Here is a 12,102-nt window from a genome sequence, read left to right as displayed (position 1 = left end):
CAGCACCTCGGACGTGCGGCGTCCCCGGGTCCCCGCGGCCCCCAGTGCCCTCCCAGCAGCCCGTTCCCTGGTGCCTCCAGGGTTGGCCCCGCTCACCAGTCCCAGCCCCGCTTCGGCCCCGCCCGGCCCCGCCCTCTCCCCACCGCTCAGGGCAGACCCGCCCGCCCGCCCCAGCCGTAGTTACAAGAGCCGCCTCCGCGGGCGGGGGCCGGCCACTCGGAGCAGCTCCGCCGCGGGGACTGCACCGCCCGCCCTGCCGGACCCGCCCCGACCGGGGCTCGCCGCCCTCAGCAGCCGCAGCACCGCGACCTCGGGCCCCGCGCTGGCTATGGCTGTGCCCTGGGGCTGAGCGCGCAGGTAGGGGCGCCGGGCGCACCTCGGCGCGATCGGGGAACGGGACTCCGGGAACGCGCGAGGGGAGGTGGGTGGCAGGGCTTGGGCGAGGCGCCTTGGCGGGTGTCACTGGGAAGATTCAGTTCGGCGCAAGGTGGGCAGCCCCGGGCAGCTCGGGGAGGCGACGCGTCGCGCCCTGGGAGCCGAGCTCTGCTTCCGGAGTTGGGGCGCTGCTAGGGGCGCAAGTTGGGCAAAGTTGGAAAATCGCTCCGAGGTGCGCTTTGCTCCAGTCTGTCTTTCTCTCGAGGGCTGACTGCGGTCCCTGCTGCACGGCCAGGCGCCCGTTCTTGGCCTGGTGGCCCCTGTCCCACCCCCTCCTTCTCTGTGGGGCGGTGGCTCAGCGCGCTGCTCCGTTCCTATTCCATGTTTACTGGAGAAGTTTCCGAGATCGCGGCGCGGCCCCTCGGCCCCGCCCGGCGCCCCAGCGCCCCCGCGCCGCGCACCCCCTCCGCCGTCCCTCCCCGCGCCCCACACCTCCGCCCCTGACTTCGCGTCCCGGGTCCTCCCGGCCCCACCCAGTTCTGCACCACTAGCCTCTCCTTTTCTTGCTCCGGGCGGCCCCTCAGCCTCCCTCCAGCTGCCCCGCCCTAGTCTTGCCCCTCTGTGTTCCCAGCTCCAGAAAACTCTCTTCTTCCGCTGGGGCCGCTGAGCCTAGGAGTTTGCAGCTCGCCCGGCAGCGGGACGGGTGGGAGTTGGGGGGGGGGGACATAATTGGGGAGATGCCTGCACTGGGGTGGGCGGGGAGGGGGGCTGTGCCGCGGCATAGCCCTCGGGACCGCCCCTTCCCCTTCCGAGGCGGTGCTCTCTCCCCAACCCCACTCCCAGACCCGGCCGGGTGGGACGGCCCCCGCCCCAGCGCCTGGCTCGGCGCCAGCAGCCTGAGGAATGTGGTGGTTGGAGCCGGTGACTAATTCAAACCAGAACTCGGGGAGGAGTGGTGAGGGGCAAAGGGGAGGGGGGCGAAGGGGCTGGTTAGGGAGGCGGGGGCAGGAGCCCGGCTGGCGTGGGAGGAGGGCTCAGCTGCCCTCCCTGGCTGGAGCCCTCTTCTCCAGAGACGCGCTCCTGGAGAGGCGGCTGGGGGGCGAGGTCCTGCCGTGGAGTTGGAAAGGCACTGGGCTTAGGGTGTGTTCAGAGAACTGTGTTATGTAAGGCTTTCCCATGCAGGGAGAGGGTGTGCAGTGTGCGAGGGCCGGCCCTCCGCTGGCGGGCTCGGCGCCCCCTGCAGTGCCAGGGCCTTGGGAGGCGGGGGCGCAGCCCTTTGGCGTCTCCGGCCACGAGGGACACGTGGGCTCTGAGCAGGGCTGACTGTGCCGCATGCGTGGGAGGGGAGCCGAGTGGGCAGTGGGGCATCTCACGGCACTAGCTGGGCCCCAGCACCACGTGGGGACAGCTCTGGCGCCTCTGCACGTCGTGGCCACGGAGAATTGTGTGCCTTGTGTGTGTGCCTTTCACAGGGCGTGGCTGCCACCGAGGAGGAGGTGAGGCGCCCCCAGGGAGCCTGCCGCTGGGTGCCCTGCTCTGTGGAGTGGATTTGTGGAAAGGCAAAGTGGGATCCTCCCATGGCAGTGAGGTCCTTAGAGAATGACCTGGACTTTCAGGAGGAAAAGGGACCCAGATATTTACCTCTGGGTCCCCAGCACAGCGCTGGGCTGCCAATAATTGGTTTTGAAACAGTTTATTGGAAGCCAACCTCTGACTGCAGGGATCGCATGCCCTGTGCACAGCCTAGCACATGATAGGGATTGGATTGATTTTGTGGGACACAGTGACGCATTGGAGGGCTGCGGTGACAGGTGACGGTGAGGGATTTCGGGGAAAGGAGGGAGAGACTGAAGATGCCTTGGAAGGCATTTTAGGGCCTCCTCACCTGTAATGGGTCTAAATTCAGGGAGTAGATTCTGCTTTTATTCCCCCTCTCTTCCCCTGCCCCCCATGAGGGAAATCCCTGGGGCAGGGTGTGGCACTCACTTCCTTTCTGAGGCTGAATGGGGCAGCTTCCTTCTCCTTGGCACCCAGGGATGATGGGTTGGGCCAGCACTTGGTTGGTGTGTGTGCAGAGTGGGGAGTAGAAGGGAACCCCAGGCTCAGGGGGTACCTCCTTGCTCTGAGCTGGGAGCTGTGGGATGAGGTAGGGGGGAGAGGACCTGGGACCGTGAGAGCTGGGCTAGCAGAAGTCAAAGGGTCTGGAGTGTTGGCAGTGGGGATTGAAGGGTGTCTGAGCCCCTCTCCAAAGCCCTGTCTTTAAAGGTTATATGCAGGGACATTGTTCAGAGAACCAGGACACAGAGGGAGCCACAGAAGTCATGTGGGGCTTAGTGCTGCAGCTGTGGGCCCACAGCAGTGATTCAGGGGTCCTGGTTTGGGCAACTTCTTGCAGAGCTAACCCCACAGAGCTGAGAACTTGTACCAGCCAGACTTGGTTGAGGGGCATGCGACTACAGGTCCAGGGCTCAAAGTGGGACCCAATAGAGTGAACCATGGGAGACCTGTGGAAGGAGAAAGCCAGCATCAGTCAAGGGCAGGGAATGGGCTGGGGGTCCCCGGGGTCACCTTAGTCCCAGGAAGGCCGTGGGTGGAGGTGCCCGGGCACCGCTGGGCTGGATTCTTAGGCTCACTTGGAATTGGCTGGCTGGCCCTGGCAGAGCACGCCACCCAGAGCCTGAGGTGCTTGTTTGAGAGGTTGGGGCAAAGCTGTGGGAGTGGAGGAGTGTGTGGGGCTCTGGGGTGTGGCCGTCACCTTCCTCAGAACCTGGGAACCGCTGGGGGACGGACAGAGAGGCAGACTGGGAGAGCTAGTCTGACTCCTGCTGGGAACTCTCCCATGCCGGCTGTGTCCTCCCCACCACACCTGGAAGCCCCAAGCTTCTCTCCCTGAAGCTGGGCTGACCAGGTACGTGTGCACACGAGGAAAGGAGGTGGCCCCTGGAGAGCGGTGAGAATGGGACGTTTCAGCTGGTGGGTGTCTAGGGCCTTCTGTTCTCCCTCTGACCCCCATGGCCTTTATCCAGGCTCCCAGGGAGCTGGCATTTCCCTGGGCTCCGACCACCCACTGGGCTCCCGCCACCCGCTGGGCTCCCAGGCCTTCCTGAGAACAAGCGGTTTCCTCCAGGCCTGGGCGAGCCGGAGGAGTTGTGAGGACCACATTGGGGGGAGGGGGCACAGCGGGCTCAGCAGGAACGTGTGTTTTGATTGAGCCCCTCTTCCTCCCTGCTGGCCTCAGTCCACACCCGGGGGCCCGCTGGGCTGTTGTACTGGAGGTCTTGGGTCCGGGGTCCCTGTTTCACTGTGGCCTTGAATCCCTGTGACCGCTAGTGTCACAGCAGAGAGAGATATGTGTTATGACCTATGAGAAGGTGTCTCTGGCTGTGCTCACTGGTCCTGGATGTGTCACCTCTGCTTGCGTCTGGGGTTTATAGGGCAGGGGACAACAGTGGGACTCTGTCCCAGTGGTGGAGCTTTCATGGGGGCTTCAGGGGCTGTAGGTAAGGACTCAAGTAAGTTTCTCCGTCCTGGACAAGTTCCAGGCCCTGGAGTTTGTGTCCAGAGGCCCCAGGGAGGCTGAGCACAGCCGTGGGAGTGAGGCTGCGCCGATCCGGGCTGAGCGAGGCTCCAGGCTGAGCCGATCCGGGCTGAGCCGATCCGGGCTGAGCGAGGCTCCGGGCTGAGCCGATCCGGGCTGAGCGAGGCGCCGCACAGGGCCGGTCAGGGAGGGGCATCCTGCCCGGTCCCCGGGGGCTGGAGCGGAGGTTCTAGGGAAGGGGAAGCGCCTGGTTTTGCGTCCTGGCCGGGCTGGGGGGGTTGGCTCTTTGGCAGCTGAGCCGAGTGGCCTGGCCCCGAGCCCCTGCACTAGCGTGACCCGACCGCTGGGCGGAGAGATCCGCCTTGGTCTTGTCCGCGGGCAGCTCCCAAACTGTAATCTACCTCCCGGGCGAGACCCGGTGAGACAGCGAGCTCTTCTTCACCCCTTGCCCCAGTCAGGAGCACCGCCCCCCCATCCCCCATCCCCAAGCTGCTGTCTTAATCCCAGCCATCCAGGGTCAAGGCCCACTCTTCCCTGGCGAGGTGGCCAGGTGTGGGGACTGCCCGCTGGAGAATGGAAGCTGCCCCCAGTCCCTGCCACAAGGAGAGGGGAGTCCATCTTGGTCAGGGGAGGAAGAAGGAATCTCTCTCCCTGCTGGAAGCTTGAACTTGGAGCGCTGGGCCTGCGGGAGTGGGAGGGGCCAGGGGACAGAGGTGGAGAAAGGCGGCTGGGCGGAGCCCTGAAAGCGGCTGGCTGGCTGGCTGGCTGGCTGGCTGGCTGGCTGGAGTGGGGGTGGGGGGCTGCCCTGGAAGTCGAGGGGCAGGAAACTCTAGCGTGATGGTGAGGGGCCAGGGGAAGGGGCTGACGCGGAGGAGAGGGCTGGAGTGATGAGGCTGGAAAAACTTCCTCCAGGTGGGAGGTGTGGGCGGGGCCAGCAGCCCTGGTAGCCAGGGAGGAGCTAGGCGGGCGCACGCGGTAGCGGGAGGCACGGAATCTGGGCACCAGGTTAACAGGTATAGGCTCCCTCTGTGATGCGCAGGGCCTGGGGCTGCCCAGATAGGTGTCTGTGGTGAGCTGGGGGAGGCAGGGGCTGTGGGCCTGCTCTGGGCTGTGAGGAGGGGGGACTAAGGAGTGTGTCTGCGCGCCCGGGTTGTGGGTGCTTCCTTGTGTGTCTTTCTTTGATTGTTTCTCCAGTGCCCATGTTGCCCGTGTCTTGCAACATGTTCGTCAAATTCTCCCTGATAATTCGACCTCCCCAACACACACATCCCATTCAAGTTGAAAGTGCCCCCTGGGGGTGTGCCGTCCAGAATCAGCTGACCTCAAAGTTCTTGGTGCCAGCTTAGACTCTGAATATAACTGGCGCAGTGCTACTCCAGTTAGAATGGGGCAGATTGTTTTCCAGACCAAGGTCTGGCGGCTGCATATGTGGAGGTCCATTTGGAGGCTTCGGCCCTGGAAGAGGGGCGCCCCTGTATTCCTCCTTGTTCCTCTGGACCTGGGATTTCCCAGTGAGTGGAAATGTTTGCCTTGCCCTGCCGGTGCCTGTCTCTAGAGTGGGCCTGGTGCCTGCCAAGCCCCAGAAGGGGATGATTCTCTTGGTCTTCAGGGGTCCAGAGAGTCTACAGGTGAGCTGGGTTCTGGGTGGCTCAGGGTTTCTGACTCCTGGGGACACAGCGTTGATGAACCTCAGAACCAAAAGGGCCCTCAGATCCTGGGCTCCGGGATGCCCGGGACTCTGCCCATTCTGGGTTAGCTGTCTCCAAGCTGGGCTGGGACAAGGCTGGTGTGTGGGCAAGGAAGCTGATGGCCACTCACCCTTCCTCTTGTGCTTGTGGAGCTTGATGCGCGTCACTGCTTCCTGGGGTCTCTACCCGCGCCCCTACCCGAATCTCAGCCCCTCTCCTTCTGTGTGTTTCTGTCCCTCGGAGACACCTCCTCGCACCATGTCTGCCTCCCTCTGGATGAGCATGGAGGCCTCTCCGCCTTCCTGTGGATGTGTCTCTCCAGCTCTCACTCTGCCCCCCTCCAGTATGGGTCTCTCGGTCTCTCCCTCCCGTGTATCTCCCTTGTGCATCTTTCTCTGTGGTTTCTCATCCTCTGTGTGTGTTTATTTGTGCCTTTGTTCCTGTCAGGGGGTAAAGAGGCCATGGATTCAGAGAACCCCGGGCTTGCATTTCAACTCTGTCTCATACTCGGGCAAGTCATTTTACCTTGGGGCCTATTTCCGCACTCTAAAATAAGGATATCAATTCTTAATCACATAGGGTTGTTTGGGGAAGGAAGGGGACCCCTTGGTGCCCCAGGCATGGAACAAGCACAGTCCTGGGGCACCATAGGAGCTCTGCAAAATTCTCTTTCACTCCCCCTGGGGCAGGGGGGGCTGGCGGTGGCGGTTTCTTTTAATGTGGAGCTTTCTCTTCCTTTTTACTGCCCGGGGAGTGTTCAGGAGCGTAGATGGCCTCTCCGGGTGTGTCTCTCTTTTCTCCGAATATCCCAGCCCCTGGTCCTGGTTATAAGTGTTCACAGCTTTCCCGCTGGTGGAAGTCTCTGGCTCTGGTTGTGAGTCATCTCATTGTTCTGAGCTTGGGGACTGCTTCTCCCTGGCCTGTGTGCGTGGTGGGTCGGTTTGCTCGTGTGCTGGGTGGAAGTTTCATTGCTGTCAGAGTCCTCTCCACCGTGGGTGGGTGTGCTTCTTTCTGCCTTGGAGTGTCACCTCCTACGTCCCGCCTGTGCTGGGCATGTGAACCAACTTCTGTCCCTCTGCTGTGTATCTTGACTTCAGGGTCGGTGCGCGGAGGCCTTGAGGCCCGTGGGCCTGACTCTCGGGTGTGTGTATGTATCAGTTCCTGTCATCTTGACACTGACGCTGGCTGCGAGGTTGTCTTTGGCTGCTGCAGCAGTTAGGCTGGGTCCCCCTCCCTGGCTGTTTTCATACTGGCTCTTGGGCAGAAGGGGCTCTGTTTCCTGGGAGCAGTGGGAGAACATGTTCCTCTGGAGGTAGCACCTGGCGGAGACCATCTTCCTGGGGCAAAGAGTCTGTTTCCTGGGCCTTCTCCCGGATCTGCCTGGGCGTTGCCCCCAGTCTGCAGAGGTGGCACGGGCAGAGCCCTGCTGCTCTGCACATCCTCTTTGCGGTTTTGAATTGTCAGGGCAACTTCGCTCTTCTCGAGCTGCTTCTGGCCTGAATTATACTCTGTCCCTGCAGCCTCAGGTGCGTGTCCTCTCTGCCTTGAAGCTGGAGTGGCCTCACCATATCACTCCTTTTTTGCCCTCCAGGCAGCCCTGTGTCTTAGAGGGTCTCCACTCCAGCCCAGCCCATCACGAAGGTTACTGTGAGCCAGTGTCAGGTGGACTGCGGGCAGGGAGCTAGCAGTCCTGGGTTCTAGGGCCCCAACACTCCCCCATTCTCAGGGCTCTGGACCTCACTCTCCCCGTCTGTAAATAGCAGGCGGTGCTGTCGCACAGGACTTTGCAGCGGTAGAAATGTTCTGTACTTGCGCTTCTAATACGGTAGCCCTGAGTGGCTGTTGAGCTCTTGAAGTGCGGCTACTATAACCAATGGACTAAATGTTTAAGTTAAATTAACTTACATTTAAGCAGCCACATGTGGCCTAAGGTTTCTTCCACTCCGAGTGCTTATGCCACTTGACTGAATGTGCGGAATTCCCCAACGCTCCAGAGACCCTGCTTTGGGTAGCAGCAAGGCGGAGCCCCCAGCCCCCCGGGTAGCTGGCTTAACCTGACTTGTGCGAGAGGAGAAGGAAGGCCCATCTGGGCTCGGTACAGGCCCCAGGGGTGGGCGAGATGGAGGGCTGGGACCCAAGTGCAGAAGATAGGCCCTTGCCACCGTGGCCTCTAATCCCCTATCAGCACCCCCGTGTCCAGCCAGGTCAAATGAAAGAGGAGGGGAGTCTTTCCTGGCTGTGCCAGGAGGTGAGGCCTGAGGCAGAGCAGGCATGGTGGTTGGCAGCCCTGCCTAGCCGGGAAGCCAGCGGGTGCCCTGCCAGGGCCAACCTGCAGCCTTGGGCCCAGCGCCTCCTCTTCTCACGGACTGTGGCCCTTTCTCTGCTCGCGATGGCCTCCTCACTAGCCCCAGGGGTTGAGGCATGTGGCAGGTCCCTCCTGAGCCTCCCAGCTGTGCTTCCCGGGGCTCCGGGCCTGGGGCTCTGTGCCGAGCAGCTGGCAGGGAAGCCCACTGCCTCTCACCGGGCCCCAGCCCCTCTGGCACCCGGGGGTCTGGCCCGTGAAGCACTTGGTCGATCGGGTTTTAGGCCTGACCCTTGGCGTGTCTGGAGCTATTGCGGCCGCAGTGACTCACTGGGGAAGGAGGGAAGGAGGGAAGGTGGGGCTGAGATGTGGGCGAGGGTGAGCTGTCTGGCTTGCTGCCCCATCGCCGCCTGCTGGCTCAGCACCAGGATGCTGGGCTGAAAAAAAGGGGCCCTGCTCAAGGAGGAAGAGGGGCGTGCCAGTGCAGTCGGTGGCTTCGGAGATCTGAGAAGCCCTCGGGTGGAAGCCCTTTCCTTCCCTGCCCTGCCTGGCTCCTTGTCTGCAGGGCTGGCTTCTCAGTGCTGGACGCCGGGGGAAAGCACCATTTCAGCTCCAGCTTGCTGTTTCACTATGGGTAGGGTCAGCGGGACTTCCAGTAGGAAGGGAGGAGGTGATTTCCACAGCTCACACCTGTGCCTACTGGCTGCCTGCTGGCCTCCTAGCCGGCACCTGTGCTGACATAAATACTGCGTGAGCGAGTGCAGGTGGTTGGCGAATAGGGTGTCTGCGGCTGTCTTCACCGGTGTTGTGATCTGCCTGACACTGGAAGGCCTAAGTGCCTATGAATTTCCATGAATCCCGTCCTCAGAGGCAAACTCAGCACCTTCAAGACTCCATGTAGATTTCATTCCCCCAGAAGTCTCCCAAGCCTTCCGGAACATTCAGAGGCTAAATTGGTCACGCCCAGAGCACCTTGCTCATAACTTATATCCGGGACAGGAGCTAAGTCTTTTAACTCTCCATATCTGGCACGTGGAGTGCATTCAATAAATGTTTGGAGGATGCATGAGTGAAGTTAGGTAATAGCCTGATGAAGTGTACAGTTCAGTGCTGGGCTGAGCTGTGTCCGTCCCTTGCCAGTTTCCTCGGCAGAGTGTCCTGTACAACGTTGGACATACAGGAGACGATCAGCATGCATGTATTTATTGATTGGTTGGCTAATTTCTGAGTGTCAGCGGACTTAGGGCGGAGCTTTGGGCGAGGTTCTCCACGATTTATAGCACCCCCCGCACGGTTTCACAGGCGTACTTCTGGGTGTCTGGAGGCTGGAGGCCTGCCTGGTGTCTTCCCCGGCGCCTCTGCAGCCGACAGTTCATCCTGTGGCTGGAGGGTGTCTTTGCTCCTCAGCGGCCGCACCTATGGGGGCCTGGTTTCAGGGCCCAGCAGGTGCAACCAGATGGGCCCTGACTCACCACGTCCTTGAGGCAGCACAGCTGGACCGCAGCCTCTTGGGCTTGGGCGGGTGCTGGGGGGCCTGGGGCTTCCATTGTTTGGCCTCTGCCTGTGGCAGGGCTCCTGGAGCTCCCAGCTGGCGAGCGTCCCCCTGGTTCTGAGGCCGGGGTTAGGGTGACCCAGAGTCACTCACCGTCGGCCACTGGGGGAGGGAGGGCACCACCAGCCCTGCTTGCAGGTGGCCAGCGGCCCCCAGTGCTGGAGACTCTGAGGAGGGGTCTCGCACCGGTTAGAGCGGCAGGCCTGATATGGCATCGGAGGAAGAGTTACAGGCTCAGAGCCCAATAATAGTTGCTCTCTCACGGTGCACCCCTGGCCGGCTGGCCTCTCCGAATCTCGGTTTCCCCACCTGCACTATGCGGGCAGTAACATCTCCCGCCTGAAGCTGTTACAAAGGACCTAATGAGAATGTGGATGTTGGGAGGCTCCGGTGGGCCAGAGCTTTTCTCACATGCTTTCTCTCGCTCCTTCAGTCCTCATGGGAATTCTTTATCGTCTCCATTTTCGCAGGTGAGGAAATGGAGGTTCAGAGAAGTTAAGTGACGTGGCCCGGGTCACGCAGCCGGGAAGATGCAGAGCCAGGATTTGAATCTGAGTCTGGCCTCTTCCAAACCCCCTTCCTGTGTTCCCAGGCTGGAGAGTCATGTGTGAATGGAGTTGATGACAGTAGCGGGGTTGGGGATTTGGTTTGGCCCGGGGGGCAAAACATCCAGCCATCTCTTGCACAGCAGCTGGTCGGGGTTTCGACAAGCCGACTGCTGAGTGTGAGCCTGATTGTGACCTTCTCCCTAGGCTGTGTGACCGAGATTCCCAAGAGAGAGACGCTCCGAGGAGAGGAGAGGAAGGAGGGGCGGGCTTCTGGCAAGGCATCCGCTCCTGAACCACGTCCTGCGAAGGTCAGTAGGAGGGAGGGTGACGAGGGCGGGGGAGGCGAGAGGATGGGGAGGGTAGAGACCCGGAAGGCACGTGCTATCGGGAGGCAGAGCCGGGGGGGACAGGACGAGGGGCTGGTTACCTCCGCTGCGGTTGTGTCCACCATCCACCTTGGGAGCCCACCCACAGTGGAGGCAGGCACCTCGGAGACGGTGCCCCACGCCCAGGGGGATCCCTGGCTTCCTCATCCCCTCATGCCCCCACTGCTCCGTTTCCTTACCTCATCCAGATGGAGAAGGAGGAAGAGACGACCCGGGAGCTGCTGCTGCCCAACTGGCAGGGCAGTGGCTCCCACGGGCTGACCATCACCCAGAGGGACGACGGCGTCTTTGTGCAGGAGGTGATGCAGAACTCCCCTGCGGCCCGCACTGGGGTGGTCAAGGAGGGTGAGTCGCCTCGGGCTGCGGGCTGCTGCGGGGGTGGGGTGGGGGAGGGTGGTGGAGGGAAAGGCAGGGGCAGCACAAGCGGGTGGGTGGTTGTGGAGGGCCGGGTCCCAGTGGCATCAGGGTGGCCGGTACCTAAGCCCTGCCCTCCCCTGCCCCCTCCCTATCCCTCGTTCCCTCACAGTCCTCGCGGGAGGTGGTCCTGAGGGCTGGTGGACACGTCATCCTCTGTGCTGACTCCACCACCCATGAGCTCTGCCACTTTGGGCAAATTAGTTGGCCTCTCTGCCTCAGTTTCCTCATCTCTACAATGGGTGTTACCACACCTGCACGTCAGTCCGAGGGCCCAGCACAGAGTGGTTGTGTGTTGTTTCCCCGAGACCCTGGGTGGTCTTACCCACTTCCTGCTCCTCCCTGCTCAGGGGACCAGATTGTGGGTGCCACCATCTACTTTGACAACCTGCAGTCGGGAGAGGTGACCCAGCTGCTGAACACCATGGGGCACCACACCGTGGGCCTGAAGCTGCATCGCAAGGGGGACCGTTCCCCTGAGCCTGGCCAGACCTGGACCCACGAAGTCTTCAGCTCCCACAGCTCTGAAGTGGTTCTGGTGAGTGCCTGGCTGGCCGGCCGTGCCCTTAGCTCCCCCGACCGCGCTGACGGGCCGGTCCCCCTTCCTGAGCCTCTGTCTGCCTGCTGGACCTTGCTCGCTCGTCCTTCCTGGCTTCTCTCCTGCTCTCTGTAGAGCCAGCCTGTTTCTCCTTTTCACGTGTGGCTGCCGCTAAAAGTCTTCCTTCAGTCTCTTCTGAGGGTCCCCGTCTGGGGACCCACTCATTGGTCTGGTCCTCGGTGCCAGGAGGAAGTCGGCTGCTTTGCAAGCATCTTTGAAATGGTTTCACAGGTGCCCAGCTCTGCCTCACAGACATCATTTTTCTACTTCCAGAGGCCTGGACTCATCTGTGAGTCAGAGGCTGGGCATCAGAGTGCCTGAGGGACATTTCTCTGCTCCTTCTGATGGCTTGTTTATTTAACAAATAATGAGTCCTCAAAGTGGAAGTGTTAACCCCGGCACAACCAGGCTCAACAAGTGCTTTCCGAAGGGTCCCTGGGAGGATTCCCCTCCAGATTAAACAAACAAGCCAGGCAGTCGAGAGGTGAGAGGTGAGAGGTGAGAGCTGAAGGTGCAGTCAACACGGAACTAGTCACCAGGAGGTGTCCATGAGACCTGCTGGGCCGATTCGAATCTAAAATTGATTGTAAATCCTTCTCCCAGACTCCACCGTCCAGGAGTCTGCCTGTCCCCACTCCCCATGGCTTTTGCTTACCAGAGATTCCCCAAGTAATTTCTGTTTTCCTCCTGTGGTGTGGCTG

At 61.6% G+C, this 12,102-nt stretch overlaps 1 protein-coding gene across 3 annotated transcripts in view; it reads left to right on the top strand.

The window, feature by feature from the left end:
* Positions 1–198: 198 nt before the first annotated feature.
* The window catches only part of AHNAK (AHNAK nucleoprotein), a 102,181-nt gene continuing 90,277 nt past the window's right edge, over positions 199–12,102 (top strand). For 2 of the 3 annotated variants that reach the window (XM_059931767.1, XM_059931768.1), the window contains exons 1-4: positions 199–357; positions 10,208–10,311; positions 10,578–10,734; positions 11,154–11,341. In XM_059931767.1, the coding sequence (XP_059787750.1) occupies positions 10,578–10,734; positions 11,154–11,341 (345 nt within the window). In that variant the 5' untranslated portion in view covers positions 199–357; positions 10,208–10,311. The remainder of the gene's footprint in view (positions 358–10,207; positions 10,312–10,577; positions 10,735–11,153; positions 11,342–12,102) is intronic. The other variant, XM_059931766.1, reaches the window with a different exon arrangement.

The sequence above is a fragment of the Balaenoptera ricei genome, chromosome 8 (assembly GCF_028023285.1).
Source record: "Balaenoptera ricei isolate mBalRic1 chromosome 8, mBalRic1.hap2, whole genome shotgun sequence".
NCBI lineage: Eukaryota > Metazoa > Chordata > Mammalia > Artiodactyla > Balaenopteridae > Balaenoptera > Balaenoptera ricei.
Note: the sequence above shows the minus strand (reverse complement) of the source record. Positions and strands in the feature narration are given on the sequence as shown.